At 37.8% G+C, this 24,662-nt stretch overlaps 1 protein-coding gene across 1 annotated transcript in view; it reads right to left on the reverse strand.

The window, feature by feature from the left end:
- The window catches only part of tnr (tenascin R (restrictin, janusin)), a 189,158-nt gene that overhangs the window by 61,821 nt on the left and 102,675 nt on the right, over positions 1–24,662 (reverse strand). The window contains 9 exon segments of the mRNA XM_030160124.1: positions 976–1,091; positions 2,956–3,079; positions 3,081–3,100; positions 3,263–3,382; positions 12,348–12,824; positions 13,985–14,147; positions 14,658–14,758; positions 16,347–16,569; positions 18,482–18,601. Of these exon segments, the coding sequence (XP_030015984.1) occupies positions 976–1,091; positions 2,956–3,079; positions 3,081–3,100; positions 3,263–3,382; positions 12,348–12,824; positions 13,985–14,147; positions 14,658–14,758; positions 16,347–16,569; positions 18,482–18,565 (1,428 nt within the window). The 5' untranslated portion in view covers positions 18,566–18,601.

Raw genomic sequence — 24,662 nt, forward strand, 5'->3', positions numbered from 1 at the left:
CTTTCATGCCCTACTTCCATTACGAGATTGTCAAATTCACAATCCCCATTGCTGGATAAATCCACATGGGGCGGGACAGGCAACTCATAATATGATTTCCCTTGTGGCTAAGGCAAGAGAGGGAAAGCGGGAAGGAGAGAAGGGAGAAAAAAGGATGTATGAGGAGAGGGGTGAAGAGTGTAAAGTAAAAGGAGAGGTTAGAGGCAAAAGGGTGGAGGGAGCTGAGGAAGATGGATAGAAAGAAAAAGGAAAATGAAGAGTAAACCAATAAAGCAACATTAGAGAGCCCAGCGCTTTTTTTTTTTTTTTTTTTTGAAAGGGCTTGAAATAAATATAAAAAAGCATCTTAACATCAGATCTGAGGACTTGCACTCTGGCCGGACCAAAGGATATCTCCCACTGAGAATGCCTTAAAGGAGAAAACCAATTACTGAGAGGGACTGTGAGATTAGAGTGCCTAGAGTACCTGAGTTTACAGCAGGAATTAGAAAGAGAGAGGTTTTTGCTTTCTGACTTTGAACCTGGCCCCGCTATGGTTTTACGCAGGTTTCTTTTCACAGAGGGTTTAATGGCTCATCCACCTAATAGCCAATAAGCTTACGAGACAATCCGCTTGTCTAATTTGGTATGGGCTTCAAGTTGAGCAAACACCACAGAGGCCTAAATCCAGTTCACTTATTTTTCTGACTGCGTCTTGTTTCTGCTTTTTTAAAGTCATTTACATACTAGTAGTGTGAGGTGAAAACAAAAAAAAAAAAGTTTCTGTTGCAACATCAAAATGAAAACACATAAAACTGATTTGAGTATTTGTGCAGTCTTAAGGGGAATCTGCAGGCCATTTGCAGATGTTAGAATGCTAGTCTTTTCTGTGATGTACATGCATAGACTGTCCTCTTATCCATTATAGTGTAGACTTATATGAGGACCGACAGGAAACACACACACACACAGTGTACTCACACAGCATTAGCCTACCTTGGGGATGAAGCTGATCTCCCATCCATCGAAGGAATAGTAGAAGGGTTGCCACTGGACCTCTACTGACGTCTCTGTGATGGATTTGAAGACTAAACCATCAGGATTGGAGAGATCTAGAGAGGTAGCCCGAGACATATTATTGTTCTTCAGTGACCCATACAACCTATAAATCACTACTCCATCTCATGCTCATGGTCTAATGCTGAAGACTTTTACTGCCCCAGTTTTTATTAATTTTCTTTTTTTTTTCTGACCAAACAATTTCCTTTTTATTTGTTAAGATGAAACATGTAAAAGGCTGATGCTGATAACCAGGTTGTTTTACACATGTGCAGTATATCTGTACAGTATAAAACCTGCAGTATTAGCTTCTTGTTTTAAAGCAATAGCCCTATATTCTGGATTCAGTGGATTGCTAAGATGATTTCTTTCAAGGGCTGCTGTGTTGTTATGAAATATTGCAGATCATAATTAAATGTATTATCTACACCCAACAAATCATGAAAAGTAGTGCATATTAAGCTTAATTGTCTGAAATTGGCTTTATTACTGCCAAAATCTCTCATCACTGAAATTAAATTCACTTATCTGTGAAATGGAGGATAAATTCACCAGCCAAGAGAAATGTTGCACTAATCATGACATTCAGTATGTACTCGCCCATCAGCTCATTACTTATGGTGGATACGTGTAGATCTGGTAACCATGGAAACCACTTGATAATAAGGTTTAATGTGTTAAGTGAAATGAAAAGACCCTGGCATTAACACTGACCGGGAAATACAATCTCACCAAAGTATTGAAGCACATGTCGTGTGAGGTGGACACCAAGCAAGTTATTAAAAGGTGAAATCACAACTGGTGACACAAAGGAGCAGGTGGTATATTCTCACTCTATTGACACCGAGAGACATTGCTGGGAGAAATTTCACACATGCAAAAAAGTGATAGACATAGTGGGTGTATGTTGACTTGAGTGAATGTGTGCATGTAAGGTTGAGTGATATGAGCAAAAATCTCATATCCTCATGTAGTTAATTTCATATCCAGATGATGATACCTGTCACAGCATTTTCTGTAAACGCATATTCATCTAAAATGTCCACATGGAAAGGCTTTTGTCTGACTATATTATGTATTATACACTTACCAAATAAAAAAAAGTTACTCATAATTGATTGCTTTTCTCCTATTTTTTTAGACGCTATGCATATTTTTGCCCGTAAGAAAACAATAATGTATAATATACAGTCACAGAGACAAAATATTAAATCACCCTTGTTTTCTTCAGTTTCTTGGTCATTTTAATGCCTGGTACAACTAAAGGTACATTTGTTTGGACAAATATTATGATAACAACAAAAATAGCGCATACGAGTTTAATTTAAGAGCTGATATCTAGACATTGTCCATGGTTTTCTTGATAATAACCAAAATCACTTACATCAATAGCTATGGCATTGTACTGCTAAAAACAGTGCTTTTAGGAATTCCATGTTTCTTTTCTGTTTTAGTCACATGATACACACAGGAGTTAGTACTTGATTGCATAACCATTGTTTTTGATGACTTTTAATGGTCTAATAATTTTTTTCCGTGACTGTATAAAAAGGGAAACAGTTTTCACCTATAGTGGGCAATAAATAAGATGAAAATACAAGCAATGAAAAATCCAACGAAATGCTCGTATTTTAGCAGCAAATAGATATTAAAATAGGTCTAATATGAATATTGTTATATACTTGAATTTAAAATACCAAATAGAGTTTAAACTACAGCAGAAAAAAACCTTAAATGTGAATGAAAGCCTAAAAAGTAAACCAGATAAGCAAAAAAAAATATTGCTGTAAAAAACTGTGGTTTGCAATATAACATAATCAACAACATGCTATTGTCATATGATATGCACCATCACATTGCACATCTCTACATGTATGAATGTGCATCTGTCTGTACTGACAACACAAGTGCACTTACAGGTGGAAACAGTAATGCTAGCAGGGACGCTGATACTGCTGTTGATGACAGCAAACACGTTGATGTTATACTCCATGCCTGCCTCCAGGCCTGTGATGGTCCAGGAGGTGGTGTTTCCGGGGATCCCTTATCTCTAGCTGTACACCTGAGAGTTACAGATTTAAGCAGAAAATCAGAAAAGGACAAACAGATACATAAGCTTTGAATATTTTTCTATTTCTGTGGGTGTGCATGAGTGACTTTTGCATCAACTGAATCTTATAAGACAACTTCCTTTTCTTTAAGGATAGTGTGTGTCTGTACTCACCACCAGGGCTGCTTGGCGTGTAAGTCACCAAGAAATCTGTGAGCACAACTGACCCCTCCCATTCCAGGTTGATTGTTCGATCAGTCACCCCTCGTATCCTCAGGTTCATTGCAGGTGCCACTGGATAGAAAAAAAATAATTTGCCATGTATTCACTTTTCCTTGTTTTTCTTAATTTTCAAGATTTATTGCATAGTCCCCCTTTTCAATAACTGCTTTGTGCACAATGTACAGAACTTTTTCTTTAATGCTCTACCTCAGTATTTTTTCAACCTTGGGGTCGGGACCCCACGAGGTGTAAATGGAATTCAAATGGGGTCGCCTGAAATTTCTAGGAATTGATAAAAAAATTTAAAAAAATCTTACTAATAAAAAATATACGGTGAGTTGAGAGTGATTAACGCAATACATCAAAGACATGACAAACTGTGAAGCTGAAATTTAAGCACTGTGGTACTGTTTATCTTCAAATGTTCATTGTGGCTGGTTTAAGATGCTGCAGCTCTTTCATAATTCATAGTTTGAGTTCTTGTTTGTTCAGTATTAATTGTCAGCCTTGTAAATACCAGCTGGACTGACTGTACATATCCTGACCAATGGAAAACAAAATTCTCACTTTGCGCAGTAATCCACACCTGGCTTTTCTGCCTCCGTCCACCAAATATACATTATATAGACTAAATGTCATCTAAAATTAACAATTATTTGCAACATAATATAGCATACTGTTACATGATCAAAAACAAATTCATTTTAGCAAAAAACATCTCCATTTTGAATGTCTAGGGTCACCAGAAATTTGTGATGTTAAAATGGGATCACGAGCCAAAAAAGGTTGTGAACCACTGCTTTAACTCATGTTTGAACTAAAATCCCCTTCCCAAAGTCCATCCTCTATACTTTCAGTAAAAACTGAATTTTATATTTTACATATAATAAAAGGAAGAAAAGCCGCAGACAGCTTGTTGTGGATGTCTCTGATTCAGTCTGTATTGAGTTCCAGCCTCTAAGACAAGCCGATGCTTATGGCAACAAGAGACCAAGTGTTAATGCGAGAGGGAGAATCACTGCCATTCATTCAGACTGAAGTGGAGATTGTCGAGCTATAAACCTGAGATGTGGTGTTGAATTGTAATGAAGAGCATAAACAAGAGTGTTTATGGCTCCTTCTGCTAAGCAAAATAAAGAGGAAGAGGAGAGACAAGCGAAGGACATGAAGGAGAGAAGGCCAGACAGAAGTTGCTGTATATCTTAAGATGAAACAAATGATGAAATAGTTGCAAAGATAGAAACAGGACAGAAGAGAAAAACTGGGATGACATTAAATAGGAAAGACAGACAAACAAAGGATATGGAAAAAAACAAAAAGGAGACACACAGAGAGAGGAGTGAAGGAGTGTGATGATAAACAAGCTCCTACTCCCTAATCATCTCTATATCCTGCAATACAGGACTCCACAGCGGAGCACTGAGTCCTCCTCAGGGAACCCTTGGACACTTTTAGTAGCTTTTCAGTTTCTTCCACGCACACACGACAGATGGGCGCGTACAGTAGACTGCTCAAACTAAAATACTGAACCTTCACTGGGGACAATAACTTCCCCACAGCCACACTTCTATCATCAATTAAGACTCGGCTTTATCTAGAATTTGGAAAATAACAAATCAAAAGAAGGACTACTAATCCACGGGTTGGGAGAAGAGTGACTGAATCAGGTCATGGACGAAGGTGAACAGACAGGCTGCGTCAACATTAACTCCCAGAGAACATGAAGGGCGGGTTCTGAAGTGTGCTCTAAAGAAAATGTTGCACTGAAAAGTGAGAACACAACGTTAGTGCTGAGGTTTAATTTAATCTAATCTCAGGCTTCAGCAAAGACGGAGAATGTCACGCTTCGTAACAAAATGCAAATGCTTTGTTTACTTTCATGAAATTGTCAAAGGAGAGGTGTGAGCCGACATTCAATCATCATTCTACAATGACAGGCTGAGAAGAATCCTTCACTCAGCAGTAGTTTTAGTGACTTTATAAATCAGAGTTACTACCTCGCTGTTTATGCTTCCACCAACCAGTCTGACTGCACTTTACATCTATTTGGGTCCAGACTCATATAATATATGTAGTGAAAACTTAAATAAGAAGGGAATTCAGTGGATGAATATGGATGTTATCCAGTGAAAAACATTATCTTTTCACTGTTTGGCATTGAATAATGGCCAGAAAAGTGTTGTCATAGCAACATTTTATTCTTTAAAGGGGTCATATTTTTCTAAACTCACTTTTATTAGTCTTTGTCACATTTATTTGTGTATTTGGACCCTAACAGTTCAGAACGTTTGAATTTGAACCTTCCAGGTGCTGCAAAGCTATCTTTATATTCATTCCAGCAAAAATTGAGTGGATTTTTACAACCCGTTTCAATTCCTTCTTAATTTGTTGCGGTTTATAACTAGTTACGTCACGACCTTTGCACATGGAAGGTCAAGACTTCCGACAAACATTTCTCAGAGTACGCCATAATTGTTTGTCAGCAGCAGTGATTGTAGTCCATACTAAAAATATGTCATAACTTTGAGCCGATTACCTAAAATGTTCAGTTGTTGGTTATATTAATGAACACACGTGGCTGAATGGGACAGAGCAGCACAGTCAACAACCTGGAGGGGGTGGGGTATGAAAAGGCTCATTTGCATTTAAAGGGCCAACACTCAAAATGACCTTTCTGGTGTCATTACTCAGAAATAGGGTTGAAGATGGACCTGTGGAGTTGAATTAATGAAGAATTCAGACCTAAACATAGCATTTACAGTTTATGTAGACCACAGGGAAATGTTTTAAGGGACATAATTCCATTTAAGAAAATTAATATCACTCCTTTAAAACATTTGTCTGACATGTTATCATAATTAGCAAATTAATCTGAGTTATGGCCCAAATCATGTTTCATGCTGTCAGTCACCTTGAGCTCTGAGCAACAAATGCAAGTGTTTTTATTCTTGAATCCCAGGAAAAGTTTGTGCCAAATTTGAAGAAATTCTGTGCAGCAATGCTGAGATATCACATGCAGAAGATGGACACAGAAGATGAAAACATAACCATACCAAGGCGGTCACTGGCATAAAGGCATTAAAATGCAGATTATCTTGATAAATGAAACATTACACAGTGGGCTGGTACCATTTAAACTGTGTGTGCTGAGATGTCTATCCTTCCTCCCTTTTTTAAGGGGAACTTTGTCAAGGTTATTTGAGAATCTCTCCCGGAGTCCTTAAGTCTCATTACATCTAATCAGTATGAAGATACAGCAGTACCCCTGAACTAAAACCTTGAAGGTAAAACTCCAGTTGACAACTGAGGTCAGCGTCTCATCTGAGAACTAACTTCATTTCAAGGTATTTTGTTTAATGCTATTTCTCTTAATACATGAGTTAACTGAGTAATGAGCAAAATGCCACATTTTCTGTGTATTAATGAAAACCAATGTATATTAGATATGCTGAAAGATGAATGGGTCAACATTCATTCCACTGTTCTTGAAATGAATTCTACCAGCTGTCACTGACCATGACCAGTGACCAGTGTAACTAGTCTCCAGTAGTTGGTGAATGTTAGGCTTCTCCACTTGAATTACTGACCATGAATGATAATAACAGGTCAAAAAAACAATAATTAGTCAGAATTAAATTGGTTTACATCTTGTTTATAAACCAATCTAATCATCAGTTATAAAGTTTGTACTGAATGAATGATGTCCAGCAGTTTATAACTTTTTCAGGAAATTCTAATTAATGAATTATCAGGTTTTTCTTTCTCTAAAATCTTTTTGAACAATAATATTTTTGGCCTTTAAAACTCCTTCTTCAAAGCTGCAAAACTATCACATCCAAGTGAATGGAATAATAATTATAACAAATAATAACAATATTAATAATGATGATAAAGCTGAGAAAAGAACATTAATTCATCATATGCATAAAAGGCTCATGGTTGAGATACAAGTGATTTTTATCCAACTCTTAATGGCAAAGGTTGACCATACAAGTCTTTTATATAAATACCCAACAGATTCATGTCTCTACCATAACACCATCCACAACAACAACGTGGCTCCAAAATGCATACTGTCAGAGCTACTTTGACATGAGCAAAGAAAGAGAATCGATTTCTATTCAACGCCACACAATGGCTTTGAATATTGAAGGACTTTTGTCACAATCTACAACACAAAACCACAGTAACAGCATTGGTCCTAAAGCTGCTGAGGCGAACCACATAAACTATGTATTTTTTTGTCTGCATGGCTGTCAGCTTGTGTTCAGGTATTTTGTATTCAAAATGAATGCTCAATTATGTGATGGGGTGCACTGACACGTCTGCCAAAGCCTTGTCACATCATGCCTAATGCTGCTGTGCAACTATTGTAACATAGAAAAAATAGGTGGTTCATTCCAAATCTTTCGTTAATATCCTCACATGCAATAATGCATTAAAACTGAATAAAGAGCAACAAGAGTAGGATGTATTTTTGTGGTTTTACACAGAAATGTACCATCGTAGTGAAAGCCACCGTTATGTGAAAAATGTAAATGTCAGTTGTCACAAGCATCACACTTAGAGGATGTCAACAATGTGAAAATGTCACCACTACTTTTCCACTGTGGCATCATGGCTCATCAAAATGATCGCGGGATACCTTTGCTGTCAAGATTAAATGCCACTCTTCAGCAGAAGTGGATCCCTGCTTCGTGGGTGAATGTATTGTATTTTTTTTAAGATACACTATATCGTACCCCTGCTCTAAAACATCCAATTTAAATTCAACAACCTCCATTATTTTTCTTAGTGAAAGAATATAGGTTACTATAATTGAAGCAAAAATACATCCAGCTTTCTTCAGCTTTTGATAACATGAAACACTTAGGCTTGTCACCCTACAGGTCTCTGGTAATTGAACTGCTTCATTTTGAATTCAGCAAACTATCCTCTACAAGCGTTGGCTATTTTACTCTCTAATTGCATAGAAAGAAGCAATTCAGGCTCCCTCACTAAAGATGTGTGGACAGCGAGAAGGAATCAGGCTTTGTAATATGACTTGCTGTCCCTGACTTTGTATCAATCACTCTTCTTTCTGTCCTCCTCTTTCTCATTGCTGACAGCTGCCCCAAATGGCTGAGGAGCATCTGATATTTTGGCTTTGAACAAACGGTGCCATGGCACAGAGACTGTCTCAGCTGCTGCTAATCTGACAGTTTTTTCCCCAGATGAATGCGACATTTGACAAATGAACGCTGTTACACCTTCTGCTGTCCAGCAAGTCACATGACCCACCAACTGCATTAGAAACACAGAGGGGTTTTGGTGTTTGAGGCTGCCCGTAGAGTATAAACAATAGGAGTGAAACCATTTTCTGATATTTATGCATATTAACAACCAAGTCATTATTTAATTAAAGATAAGAAGAAGAAGACAAAGAAGAAGAAGAAGAAGAGAAGAAGAAGAAGAAGAAGAAGAAGAAGAAGAAGAAGAAGGACTACATTATTCAGCTGTAAAAAAACAAACTTTTTCTGATCCTTCATTAGGACAAACTGCCAAAAATAATGACTAGAATAATTTTGTTATTAAAATTACAAATAATTTTAATTCATAGTTGTGCTGTTTTATGAAGTGTGTTTAAATCTTGAGTGTCTGAACAAAGAAAACCCAACAGGATCCCTAAAAAGTAGGATTTTTCCACCAAAAATACCCTTAAGAGGAAAATGTCTTAGTGTTTGTTGGTGTTATTTATCAACTGCCACAATTCAGTCACGTTTTTATCTACTCCCACACGTTAAGAAAACCAGATAAAGAAAACACAAAGACTTTTTTTTTTTGAGAATGCACACTAGACTACATTGTGAAGCATGTATTCAATCTGTGCACCCACATAAACCTGCGATGGTGCCAAAAATTCATGAAACAGAAATGTGCTCACATTCCAGGAAATCACACTTGGCAGTTGGAGGAACTCCATCTAGCTAATATATTTTTGCTATGATTGAGCTGATTTTAGTCACACCGACAGCAAATAAGAAAGGACTATTTCCCTACTGAATGTTTTCCTCTAAGGTCAGATGAATACCAATTTGATATCTTTGAAGTGTTTTTATATTTGTTTTTTTTTGGTTTTTTTGTTACATGTCACCTCAGGGCTCGTGACTACGAATGAATTACGGTCGCATGCGCCTGAGAATTTCGGTAGTGCGACTGTTTTTGAGATTACAATCGCACGGTGCGCCAATAAAAAAATGAGCGAAAATTAATACGTGCGCCTAGAATAATGGCTGCAGAAGTAACTCGTCAGCTGAAAATAAACAAGCTCCACGCCCCGCTGACTGAAGCGGAAAATTTAGTCCCCGCCCCCTCGCGTGCGCAGGCGGCATAAATAAAGGGATCAAATAACTCCACCGACGTTTGAAACAATCTCCCGCCAAACCCGGTTAGTAGCGCTGGCATTGTTCCAAGTATTTTCCCATGACGTAATGTATCCTGCAAGTCAGATGATCATGTTGCGCGAATCAACTTGCTACACAATCAGCTGACCGTAACCAGCGAATCGAGGGGCTAATGAATAAACAACAAGCGGTATCCAGACGTGTACATGATTCGTCAAAAGTTTGACTTGACTTCAGGCGTGGTGTAGACCACAGTGACTAAGGGCCTTTAGGCCATGAAATAAAAAAGTTGGTTGTTGCAAATAATGGTGTGATTCGTCTTTCTTCTCCAAGAACCAACTAAAGTATATACCACACATTGACAATTGTTTTGCACCTGTGTCAATGTAAGCTTTTTCTTTCATACTCTATTCAAATACTTTATTCTAGGTTGTTAACATTGCTTAAATACATATAGGAATATTACTTGGTATGGCCAAGAGTTTTGCTTGTTCTCCAAATTTTTTATATAATAGTGGTGCGCCTAGATTTTAGCCTGTGCTCCTAACTTTTTAGGGTTAGGAGCACAGTGCTCCTAGGTCAAAAAGTTAATTTTGAGCCCTGCACCTATACTCCAATATCTAATGCCCCTTTTCCAGTGCACTTTTCCAGCACGACTTGGCTTGACTCGACTCGACTCTACACAGTTTTTAGCATTTTTCCACTGGGGGTTGTACCTGGTAACCGTAATTTTTTTTTTTTTTGTACCACCTCTGGCAAGGTTCTATCCGGGCTGAGTCAGCACTGAAATTTCACGGCTGGCCACTGATTGGTCAGAGGGAATGACGTCACACATGCAACAAGGTGTGAGCGTCTAATGCATACCAACACCAACACCATACACCAACAAGTATGATAGCAGAGAAGATCTTCAGATAGGCTATATTGACAAAAACCGCTTTTCTCTATCATTTTACTTGTGGCTTGGTAGGCATAGACTGAATGCGACAACTATCGTATATAAGGCATTAGCTTTCCACCAGACATCATCTCTTGGCAGCTCTTATCTGCTGGTCTTCAGCTTCATACTTCATACTATGACTTTCATCACTCTCCTTTGCTTTTCAAGCGTGTTTCGTCTTGCTGCTTTTATCCATTTGGGGCTCTCTTGTTTCACCCATTCTGTGAGAAAAAGCCAAACACTGAGCAACAAGTACAGCATCATCTCGTCGTACTGTTTACTATACCGAGTGACTTATGTCGCCTAAAAACAATGTCAAGACAGTTTCGACTCCGCTGACCACATCCATCTCATTCGCGCTGAGGTGATACCAATTGCAGTGGAAAAGGAGCATAAAGCAACTGTGACAAAAAAGTAATTCTGCAAGTATTTTTCCTCATCCTTCACATGACAGCATATACTAAATTTGTGTCCGATGAAACACTTTGTCAAATGTTCATGTCTACAACCTATCATCAAAAGGTCACTATGGGTCATTGTACCTAATGGGAAGTTGACAAATTAGAGCAGATTGGGCTTTTTAGGAAGAGTATGTTCTATTTATGGTGTGTCCAATAAGACCAAGAGATGACCTCCTTTCTACTATTCCTAACTGGTTTTCCCTGACATGGATGGAACACATCTTAGGTGAAGAAAAGACTAAAAAGAGAGTTCATAAGGATCAAGGAACAGGCACCACAATGCTGAGAAAATCCAACTGTACTTATGTTAGACGAATGTTGTACTGTTTGACCATTGTGCAACTACAATATTCTCAACCCCAGAAAACCAAACCCTAAAAAATTCATCAACCCCCCCAAGTGTTACTGTCAATATAAATCTTAAATTAGTATAAGTGGATGAAACTAGGACCCACCTATGCAAAATAAGCTTAAAGCTACAAAACATATTAACAAATCTATTACTGTACATGTAAACACTGTCAAAACATCAGATGTTCTTTTGCCATTAAGTTTACACCTTGAATTAAAAACATCATCTGTCTACATTTATAATGAGATTTTAACGCTGAATCATAAATATATTCAGCTGCCTTTATCTTCCTGCTGATGATCCAATTTACACTTTGCTGTTTACAGTTTTATTAAAGCATCTGTGTGTGCTTAATAAAGCAAACGAGGCATCACTAATGCAAAGTAAACAGGTTCTGCGATAAAATCAGCTTCACACTTTACACCAACTCTCCGTATTCACCTCTTGTTTAAACTTCAAAACAAATCAGCAAGGTTGTGGCTTAAGATAGAACATGCCCATCTTGTCTATCATGTCAGCTGTTTTTTCATGAACGGTCAGTACAGCCAGTACTGCTGCCAGAGTGAATTGTGGGACAGCATTCTCTCTCCTTCTACAAAGACTTGTCCAATCTTTCCTATGCTAAAGGGTAAACTAAATGAAGCTCCTTTGCATTCTTATCATGGTTGACACTGAGGTACTTCTGGGTCATTTCACTCAGTTAGGAACTTTCCTGAGCAAAAAAAGACTATTTAGACTTCCCCTTACTTTCTTGTTTTCAAATGAAACAGGCACATATGCGAAATAAAACATTATTTCAGTAGCATTTTCATTGGGATTTGAGCCACAAATCTTAGTTATTATACTTGTCAGGAGGGTATCAAACTGATGTGAAAAGACAGATGTAAAAGCAGGTGCCTACCAGAGTTGCAGTCATCCCCTGCAAAGCCGTCCTGGCAGACACAGAATCCCTCTTTGCAGACTCCCTTCTTGCTGCAGTTGTTGGCACAGTAAACCAGCGAGCAGTCCTCTCCCACGTACCCGGGCCGACACTGGCACGTACCATTGATACACAGCCCCTGGTCGGAGCAGTCATTGAGACACCTCCCGACCATACAGTCTTCACCAGTGAAGGACTCTTCGCACACACACTCGCCATCGATACACAACCCACGGCCTGAGCAGTCCAAAGGGCACCTGGGCTCTGAACAGTTGTCCCCTCCAAAGTCACGGTCGCACACACACTCCCCTTCAACGCACACTCCCTGGCCGGAGCAGTCATCTGGACAGCGAGGCTCAGAGCAGTTTTTGCCAGTCCAGCCTTCCTCACAGATGCAGCCGCAGAGATCAAAGCTGAAGCTGCCATGTCCACTGCAGCCTGGGACGAAGTCCAAGCGACCTGGAAAAAGTTCCAGAATACACTTTATATAATATGACAAAATAAAACTCGAACTCCTTTACTTTTATGACCACCACCAGAAAATCTTACGGATGCACTTTGAAGATAAACACCTCGTCTAAATAAATTACATATAATTTACCATTTGTGATGTCCAGCCAACTTCATACTAATTTATCTGTGCATTACTGGTCCAGACAGTATTCAAGACATGAATGAAATACTGTCCTCTTGACTCATTTTGAGCGCTGCATCGTCCTCAGCCAGGCATTTCAACCTCATTCTGATTCAGATCATGGCAGCTGGAGATAATCATATTCACACTGTAGAGATGGTACATATTCAGAAGATGTGTAAATGGTTTGATGGTGTCAGTGAAGTAAATCCTTTAACCATAATACACCCTATAACTTCATCCATTCCAGCCTTCTCATATTATAATGTCAGCATCTCCTGAATAGTGAGCAAAATTTATACAGATAAAGGCTGCCTCAAAGCTTTTAGACCAAAATTATATGGCAGGAAAAAACCCCCCAGCTTTTTACATCAAAAATCTGTGGCTACATTTCTCCTGGGCACTAATAAGTTACATACAGTTGCTTTTACTGTATCTATTTTTTCTTTTTTCTTTAATCTTTCACCATATCATCCTCTTTAAATATGTATTTTATTGCTGTTGCTTTTCATGTTCCTTCCACCAATAACAAAGGCCACTTCACAGCTTTTACACCCAAATTATGTGGCAGAAAGAAAAATCAACTTCTTACATCAAAAAATCTGTGGCTACATTTCTCCTGTGTACTAATGCGACAAATGCAGTTGTTTCTGCTATTCCCGTTTTATATATTGAACATTTAAAAAAAACATTTCACCACATCACCCTCTTTAAATATGTCTTTTAACACTGTTGCTTTTCATGTTCATTCTTCCAACAACAAAGGCCGTTTCAGATTTCCACCCAAATTATGTGGCAGAAAAATAATCTTTTTACATCAAAAATTCACAGCTTTGTTTCCCCGCTGTACTAATAAGATATAGGCAGTTGTTTCTGCTGTATCTGTGGAACATTTTTGCTCTTACTAAAACAGCTAATGTTAGTGTGTATCCAAAGCAGCCATCCATAATACCATTACTGTTGTTTACTGATACACAGTCCTCACCCATGGCCGGGCTCTCCCCACAGCAACCAGATCCACACTGAGCTCTGAGCAGAGAAACCTCCCTCTCAAGCATCTCCACCCTGGTGGCAAGCTGCTGGATTGTGATTGTTGCTGGACAACCACACGCTGCTTTAGGGATGTTGATGCGATGTGTGAATGTTACCTGAAGAGAGAGGAATGTTCATCACTGGAACATAGAGTGAAATTTATTCCTGACAGTCTGTTTGTTATGTATCAAATGTGTAGTCCTGTGCTTGAGGCTGTCAGAAAAGTAAGACTGTTCAGTTTTTTATTATTAAAATACATTTAAAGAGGTTCGGTTCAAGATGATTTGGTCATTGGATTTTGCTTTTAGAAGTTTATATAAAAAACAACACAAAAAAATCCCAAAACATTTGATTGATTTTCATTTTAAAGTACAAAATCTGAAATTGAAAACGCTAAAAGCTTGTTTTTCCATTTTGTGTTTCATAGGTAAAAAATAAAATCACTAACAAACATAAAAAGGACTGTTTTTCATATTCTACAACCAGATGTAGTCATTTGTATGGAAAGACTGACAATACCTGTCTGAAAAGAAAAAAAAAAACAATGACAAAATCAGACATGAAAAATCAGTAATTATTATTATTTATTTATTTATTTTTAACAATTATCTTACTGAAAACCCTACCTGACTCTCAGTGTCCAGTGTCTGTTCAGTGTATTCCGTTGGTCCTGATGGATCCATTGGACCCTCCACAGAAGGTCTGGATCCCAGCTCAGCACGAGGACCTTTAAAGTAACAAAAAATAAATCTGAAAAAACCTTCCAGTACAGAAACTTACAAATCACACCTTCAAAACAGCAGCTCAAATGGCTACATTCATCACGGAGGATGGAACATTCCTTCATTCTACCTGGCAGTGTTTTAAACTGCTGGGGTTTTGGCAGGGGATACGTGAAACTCTAACATCCAAGGGGTTATATTTCCACTGGACCCTGAAATTTGTTTATTAGGAAATTTCACTAATTCCAGTCTTGAGTAAAATTATGCTAAGAAACATACATAAATCCTTTTGATAATTGCTAAGAAATTCATTTTTTTTAATTTTTCATTTTAACCTTTATTTAACCAGGAAGTCCCATTGAGATTAAGAATCTCTTTTGCAAGGCAGACCTGGCCAAGGTAGCAGCCATACAAAGTCCAAACAACATAAAACACATACATGATACACAATGAACAATAAAACACAAAAACAACTATTCAACCATAACTGCATTAAGAAAAGTATGTTATAACTTTTGCAACAAAGTGGAAATCAAATGCCCCCCTTCCAATTAAAATGTGGCTTTGTAAAATCAATAGCTGTGTACCCCTAGAGAAAATAACTTTTTGGATGCAAAAAAGAAGTAAAGACTTTTTACAAAATATGGTAACCATTTTTAACTTATATGGAAAATTTACAAGCACACCAGGTTGACTAATTTCCTTGTATTTGCGCTTGGCTTGGTATGAACTGAGTAGTGCTGCTACCCTTTGTCTCTCTCTGTGTCTTCGTTTATTGCATAATGTATTTTATTTATTCATTTAGTACTATTTGTAATTTCATTTATTTATTTTTCCACTTTCCTTTGTCCTGTCATTAGTGGCTTTTCCATTGCACATATCCGCAAGACTTTACCGATATTTACTAAATGTCATAAAAACAAAAGTGTGTAATTTTGGTTTTTCCATTAAATCACAAATGCAATGATTTGTTTATTTATTATAGCGAGATGACATGAGAAGTCTTTCCATAAACATAGTGATGAACATAAAAATTGTGTTGATTTACAGATATATTCATTATTATTATATACTATCCCTCTATCCTGTCCTAAATTTAAAAATTATTTGGTTTCCTGGTGTGTCCACACATATCGCGCCATGTTTCTTTTAAAACTCTTCTTCTTCGCTTGTGGTAATGTCCGTCAACATCTGTTTTTTTTTTAATTAATTCACAAGAATCTAGTTGCGGAAAAAGAACTTTCCACTGCAGTTTTGCGTGATATACCATTTGCACTATGCCTGAAAAACCACCTCTTGCCAGCGCAAAAACTTTTAATCGAAAAATTAGACTTTTGGCGAAATTGTCGTTTTTCCATTAGGTAAATTGTTATGCACAAGTTATATTTGTGCAATTTGAGGGACTACTGTGAGTTCATTTCGTTTTTACTTTGCCACCTTGATGATATTGAGTTTTTCCTTGATTTGATTTTGTCTTGTCAGTTTGTAACTACAACCTTGTTCTTGAAAAAAATCAAAAATCAAACATTCAAAAAAACAAAAAAAACAAAAAAAAACAAAACAGCTACATTAATTTGTTGAGAGGGTCTTTACCATCACCTGGAGCTGGCGGTGCAGAAGCATCCAGGTCCACAGAGCACAGAGACTCCAAGGGAACATTGATGTTGTAGACGTGGTTAAAGACCACCGGCTGCTCCCCCAGGGTCTGGTTGGATGAGGAAGAGGAGAAGGGCTGCTCTCCCTCTGGGGTCTGTCTCCTCACTCTGGTGGTACGAACCAGCTTGTTGTCTCCTGATGGAGCAGCGTGAGTGGTACCCTGAAGAGAGACAACATGAAATGAAGAATCACTCTGTGTTGGTTTGTACTCGGGGGGGTTTCACATGTGTTTTATATTTACACTGTGATGGAGTGACAAGTATGGAAAGAACCCTGTGGGATACAAAATAAGAAGATGCTAATATATCATATCTATTGCCCACAACACAGACAAATGCTCACAATAAAAACTGGGATTTAAAAAAACAGTTATGATGAACAAAATATGTGATGTGTCAACAACAGACTCAGATGTTATTATTTTATCTTTTAAGTATATGTGCGTAACTGTAAACATGTCTGTCTGAGCTCCATTAGAGAGACTTTCATTAACAATGATAGGAAATACAACTCCGAAACGATTTAATAAGGTCGTTTACTGTATATCTTTTGATTAAGATAACCCTAGCAGCAGTAATTACATACCGTGCATTTTAAAGGACAGACTGTATAATAAACATACACAAATGACAACAGACTTTGCGATGTTACCCACTGATTTTTGGACACTGGTCAGTTTGAAGCCTTGAGTTTAGGTTTCACCTGGATCTTGTCTTTTAGGAATTAGAAATGATCATACTGTATTTTACCTGCTTGCCAACATGACAAAATAGAAAATTTAAATTTGTTTGTTTGTAAAGTGGCAATGCACATCAATTAACAATACTGTAAATGTGTGAATAATAGGTACATTTAAAATTTTCTGTTGTCCCATTGCCAGAGATTAAATTAATCAGTGAAACAACAAAACAACATTTTAAATTAGAAAAAGCAGGCAGAGCATCCGAGATTAAAATCCTAGAGGACTGACACAGACAACATGCAAAGCAAAACAATGTGCACAGTTAACATAAAGCAGTATTATAATATATTATATGTGACAGACTACCAATCCATTAAATATTTGCATAATAAATTCATCTGACATTCTTGCTAATGTAACCTGTTATGACCAGCTATTCTTGAGCTGTTTTTCAATATTTTTTTTTCTTTATCCAATAAACAGAAGCTCTGAAAGTTACAGAAGAGGATTAAGGCCACTGGAAAAAAAAAAAAAGAAAAAAGAAAAATAAGGTCCAATATATATGTTTTATTATGAGAAAAAAGTCAGAATGCTGGGATTAAAGTCAGAAATCTGATTTTTTTTCTCAGAACTCTGGCTTTAATCTCAGCATTCTGACTTTTTTTCTCATAATAATTATAAAAAAATATATATATTGGACCCAAATCTTTATTCAAATTTTTTTTTCCAGTGCCCTAATCCTCTTCTGTAGAAAGTTGTCAGATGAGTAAACTGTTAATAAAACTATCAGTCAAAGCCTGTCATGGCAGAAGTGAAAGTCTTCTGTATATACTCTTTTATAGCCCTAAAATCTTATCAGTGGAGCAAAAAATCACAAAAGGCACCACCAGAACAGTTATTCAAGGGTCCTAACACAGCAAATGGGCTCAGATGACTCCTAATGTTCTAAAGGATCTGAGTCTTCTGGGTAGAAGTTCAATATCAGTCTGATACCAGCATCTAGCTGCTGTCACTTCCTCTTCTTCGTCTTAAAGACTGTACATAATTAAATTCCACTGTCACTTTTACCTGCTGTTGTCCCTTAGTTTAAACCAAAGCTTGGGAAATTTCTTGAAATGTTTCAGCTAAAAAGGGCAGTTATCAATGCATGATTTCAGATATGATTTCAACCCTTTAAAAAGAAAAGAAATGAAAAGAAAAGAAAAACACACAGAATCTGCTTTGTACCTGGGATGGGATAAAACAGGTGAATTTGTGCCCAGACCTGAGTGATTAACATTACTTCCAAAAATAGCAGATTGTAAAAGGACTATAATGAATATTAACAAAGCCCAGGGCAGCTCTCCTCAGCACAAAGTGGACACATCTTTTTCATTTGAATGAATTTTACCTGTAGAGCAAGAAACAGAGCCAAAGCCAGAATCCAGCCTGTTGTGGGCACAGTGGCCCTGTGATGGTGCTGGGCCAGCGGCATTGTGGGAAATAGCCTCCTAGTCCTGCCCTCTCACACCTGTGAAGTACACAAGAGTATGTGTTTTAAACATACATGAGGAACTGCTAATGTGCAAATGCGTCTTAAGGTTTTGGTCGACCTCCTCTGTAAACGGTATATAAAATATTCTGATGTGATTAAAAATAACTGACTTCATGTGATAACTGGACTCTGAAAGATAAAAAAAAAAAAATGCTGTTAATATTTTTGGGAGTAAACAAAAAGACTATCGCTAGAAAATGGTCAAAGCCTGAAGCACCTACAACTGAAGAATGGATCGGTATTGTACAGGACATTTACATTCTGGAGAAGTTGACATTTTGTTGTAAGGGTCAAAGGGAATCTTTTTTCACTATTTGGTCAAAATGGACAAATATGAATTGAATATATCTGTTATGTGAAAACATTTACATGATATACATTTCTGTTTAGGTTGGTAATCATCATCATCATCACCTTTATTTCCAGACTCAGGAGTCCATTTAAAAACAAACAAGCAACAAATAAAAATAAAGAAAAAACACAGGTTAAAAACACAGACAAAACATCACCAATACTGTAAAAGACAACTGTACCAGTGTCGCCACAAGGATGACTGGTATCGCACCAAACTATGACTGGGATTTGTCAACAGCATAATGATGGAATTCTGAGAATCGTTCAATCGACAGATATATTTGTACATTAAGCTTCTCATGAGACCCTGAAAAGTGCCAACTCCTGCATAACAAAATAACTCAGTTGCACTAGTCCATTGAAGTTTTTTAGACAGTATTCTCATGGAATCATTATATGCAACTTTGAGCTTTTGTAAGTTAGCCTTTTTAAACCTGGCCTACAAGGGAATACACCCCTTAATGTGTTTTATCTTGTTGAAGAAAAAGCAGTGCAAGCCCTCCCCTCCCACCCACTAGTTATATTTGTTCTTTATTCTACTAAAAAACTTGGATTAGCAACGATCACCCCTTCGTTCACATTTGAGGCGTGGACATTGAATTGTACCAGAAAGGGAAGTTTTGTATGATTTGCTTCTCCAAATAAACAAAGAATGGGAAAAAAATAGACTTTGTAAAAAAAAAAAAATAATAATAATAATAAAAAAAAAAAAAAACCCAGTTCCAGGGATTATGCACTTTTGAAAGTATTTTGCTGCACATTACCAAATTGTTTTATCTTTCCACAAGGGAGGCATACAGAAATATTGCTCATGGAGAGTGTCGACAGATGAATTTCAGTCGAGACGTGGTCTGAGTGATGCCGCTGTAATCCCTTCTCCACTTAGCAGGAAGAGAGAACAGGGACACGCTGGAATAAAAGCTACACCGTGGAGAAACTGATGTGGATAGTTCAAACAGACTGTCACAGAAAGACAGTGCATAGCAGACATTAGCTGTTAAGGCGCGTAGTCGAACTGCCATCAGCTGAATCATAAATCTCACACAGTAAAGATATATTATAACGGTGATTATGGACAGTGAAAAAAAGCTTACCACACAATTAGAATTTCTGCTTTCACACATGCTAAGTGCTACTTGCCACTATTTTCATGAGTTTTAGCACATCTATGCCAAATCCATGTGTGGGAAAGAGATGGTTCAGAGGAGTTAAAAGAAAACCTCACACCCGAGCCAGAGGAGTTTGTATTCAACAAACTCTTTTATCACAACAGCGCATTGCATGTTGGTGAAGCAGGCGATTGCTCTCAGCTGGTGCCCTTTATGAGAGCCAGATGGAAACCTTCCCATCACACCTAACTAGCTGCAGCATCTTTTTTGTTGTTTTGATCATTTAGAGAGGAAATGTTGAAACATCAGTGTATTTGCACATAAATGAGAAAGGGAGAAGTGTGAGTGTGCCTTGTGTCCTTTTAAGTTTGTCTCTTTCAGGGAAAATAAAATGTTTTTGATATTGATGCATACTCAATATCCCAGACTTCGTGCTCTACACTTGAGATTCCTCACATGTTTACAAATTTTCAAGTCTTTTGTGCCAACCTGAAAGTATATTCTATTTTCAGAGATGCACCGATCAAACAGCCGGTGACTAGAAATGTTCATTTTTCAGCTTGATCGGCCATGACCGGTGACTAGTGAGATTTATGTGGGCGGGCTGCACTGTGGTTCCCAACAATAAATGGCAACACACACACATACAAATACACACATACACATACACGTCATCAAGTTGTTCACCATGAGTGTAAAAGACATAAAATGATTAGGGGTAACTTGCCAACTAAAATGAACGTCACAGGTCTCTGCAGTAGTGGGTCCAAGCTGCTAAACTGAAGTATTAGTAATTCTTCATCTGCTACTCTAATAGTGTGGGAGTGGAAGTAACATGTTACATAAAATGGGATATGCAGCAATTCATTCAAACAAACACTGTCAATTAAACTGGAGTATTTCATTTTGAGTGAAAGTGAAAGATGGTTTCAGTATTTTGCAGGACTCCACCTTTGACTTGTTCTTGCAGGGATGTTAACGGCCTCTGTTGTATTTTAATTATAGTGTCAGTACTAAAGGAGTGATATTTGTTTTTTTTAAATGGAATAATGCATTTTAAAACATTTCCCTGTGGTCTACATGAACTGTAAATGCTATACTTGGGTCTGAATTCTTCATTAATTAAACTCTACAGGCCCATCTTTAACAATATTTCTGACTAATGACACCAGAAAGGTCGTTTTGAGCACTGGTCTTTAAATGCACAGGAGCCACTTCACGCCCCACCCCCTCCAGGTTGTTGGCTGTGCTGTTCTGTCCCATTCAGCCAACAACTGAAGATTTCAGGTAAGTGGCTCAAAATTTGGACATATTTTCAGTATGGACTACAACCGCTGCTGCTGACAAACAATTATGGCATACTCTGAGAAATGTTCATCAGAAGTCTTGACCATATATGTGCAAATGTCATGATGTAACTAGTTATAAAATGTAACAAATTAAGAAGGAATTGAAACAGATTGTAGAAATCCACTCGATTTTTGCTAGAATGAATATCAAGATAGCTTTGCAGCACCTGGAGGGTTCACAGTCAAACTTTATGAACTTTTTGGGACCCCAAATACAGAAATAAATGGACCAAAGACTAATAAAAGTAGGTTTAGCAAAATCTGACCCCTTTAAGAAACAAAAAATACAGGGAATATGGACACGAATATGTGCATAACACACAAAAAATTGTAACTAAATGGGTTCTACAGATAAAAGTCAGTATTTAGTGTGATCTCTGCTCACATGATAAAAAGTCGCTCAAACAATAAGAAACATTTTACATGTGTTGAATAAAACGTGGTGTAAAATAGCAGAAGAATAGTGTGGTAAATTGCATTTTGTCTACATAAAACAGGTCAAAACATAAGTGGAAAGAGGGGTCATAATGTGTTCTTGATACTTTTCATTCTTTTTTATTTCTGAACATTTTTAAAAATATATTTCCCGTTGAATCTTAATCAAGAGACAGACCGAAATGCAGGTATATGGTCATTATTAGTTAAAACTAAAAACTTTTGCACACCCCTTTAAAATGTAAAATATAATAGCTTGAATAAATTGTGTTCCATCATGAACATACAGTTGAATGTCTCATTTAACAATAGTTACAATATTCTTCTTTATGTCCTTCCTCTTCCTGGAAATCTAACATATGAAGGTCTGAGGGAAGTTAGAGCAGGAAAAAGAAAAATGCATCTAGTGCATGTCTGTTGGTGTATTAAGACAAAAATGGGGAACATTATTGGATGTGAACGATTGCAGGGTTTTGTCTTTGTGTGTGGTGGGGGAATCGTTCTTATAAAACATGGTGGGACACACCATATATCACAAAAGGCCCATAGGGGGGAGACAGCCAGTGATATGTTACAATGTACAGCATGCCTGGCTTCAGACACTGCCACTAATGCTTTTAAAAATGACTTTGGCCTTGCTGGAAAAGACTCCCAGCCAATCCTGCCCTGTCTATGCTGGAGAGATGGAAAATGTTCTACTCTGGAACCTCCCCTGAAGCATGCAGCTGCAGCCTGACACGACACGAGCCGTTTAACTGGTGAATTCACCAAACAAATGAGAGGCATGCAGAAGATGAGGGAGTGAGATGGACAAAGCCAACTGGAACAGCCCCGTTCACAGCCATTAACTAAAGCAGTGTCCCTTTGGCTACTCATACTAGATGGCTCAGATGTACGGTTAAAAGACATGATGATGATGAATGGGAGGATGCTGATCTTTCACTCATTTCTCATAATAAGGATGACAGATTCACACTGAAAGTTGAGTGACAGTTACTTTTTGAGGCCAATACTCATAACCATAACCAGACAAAAAAATGATAAAATAAGTATGCATGTGTACACCGCTGTTGGCCCTAATTCTTCAGAAAACATCAAAAGTGATACAGGACTTTGTGAAGTAAGTGCAATAAATGTCATGTTTCAAAAAAAAAAAAAAAAAAAAAAAATCCTAATGAAATAGAAAAAACAGGCTGTGTATGCAGCCTCACAGCAAGATGCAACCTCCCCCTCGTCTCTCTTCAACCTCTAATCTTTATGCTCTGTCACTCTCTCCTATAGGAACCCTACCTCCTGCATAGGAAAAAGAAGAGGTGAGCACAACATGAAATGAAAAGGGCATATATAAAGGACAATATAGAAAACAGGGGTGGAAAAAGACTGTAGTAGATAATCAATGGCCAAACTTCACAGGGTAAGCAATCTGTTATGACCCAGAGTCATAATAATAAATAGAGGTTTGTATTTCTATGTGTATGATATGCTGGTGTGTTTCCCCCTGTCCTGTAGGGGTGCTATGTTTTCCTTTTGCCTTTTGCTTTCCCATGCAGGAGGAAACTGATTGGCTCTATGCACAGCCCCACTACTTCCTGTACTTACAGTGGCTCCTTTATTTCCTGTTCTTCATTATTGGACACACTGATTAATCCAGGTGTGCCTGACCACAGTAATCACAACAAGACGTAGCAGACACACCTGGATTAATCAGTGTGTCCAATAATGAAAGGCTGGAAATAAAGGAACCACCTTAAGTTCAGGAAGTAGTGAGGCTGTACACAGAGCCCATTGGTGGCGCCAGATTAATCCACCTTTAAAAATGGCCCTGGATGTATCAGCTCAGTCTCTTGTCTCGGCCCAAGTACTGTTCCAATTGCAAGTTTGTATAAACCAAGAACGCATGGAATGTTGTTCTTGTCAGCTAGCTTAAACCAAGGATGCACTGGTTGGTGACTCATGCAGACTTGGCTGCGAAATAATTCCCAAGATGCAGTTTGTGCCGGCTCGACCGGGACCCGGGCAGCTGTGCCCGGCTAAACTGATGATATGTATTACAGTTTTGAAAAATCTGCAAAATATATAAATGACATGTAAATACTCATACAAATATATTAAAATCAAATTGAGTGACATTGTGGTAATTTGAAGGAAATATGTTAGGGAGCAGATGACAGATACAGCAGAGGCAGGGAGGAAAGTTCACAAGTATGCAGCCGTTCCAATTATAGACTCACGTTCTTAGGAAGTACGTTCTCTGAGACTGTTCTTACCAAGACCGTACTCGCTGAGTTCGCAAGATCGTACTCTGCGTTCTTAGTATTGAGAAATGGCCTACTGGTCTCTGCCCAGCTCCCAACGGAGACTGTGGGTGTTCCTGGTGGCCAACACTCGTATTTATTTGTTCTGTAGTTTGTCTTGTATGGAAATATTAAATTCGACCCAGTCCAAATTTCTGGTAGGGGAGGGTAGCTCTCTGGTTTTAACATTTTTTTCCTGTTTTTGGTTTAGGGAGTTTAGGTTAGTTTATTGTATTTTTATTTCCTGAATGTATTTTTAAGTAGGAAATTTAGTTTGACCTTGAAGATGGTTTTGTTTGTTGTTTTGGCTGAGCCCTCCCTGAACCTTTTCTTGAGTTTAAAATAAACACGTTTTGGACTGTAGTTTTCTGGTCTGGCGCTGTACTTGGGAGTTGGTAGAGGACAAAGGGAGCACATTATGTACGTCCTGCTTAACCCCTAGGCCGGGACGTAACAAATAAAAAAACAAAACAAAACAGCAACTATGAAAAACATC

Source organism: Sphaeramia orbicularis, chromosome 17, assembly GCF_902148855.1.
Source record: "Sphaeramia orbicularis chromosome 17, fSphaOr1.1, whole genome shotgun sequence".
Lineage (NCBI taxonomy): Eukaryota > Metazoa > Chordata > Actinopteri > Kurtiformes > Apogonidae > Sphaeramia > Sphaeramia orbicularis.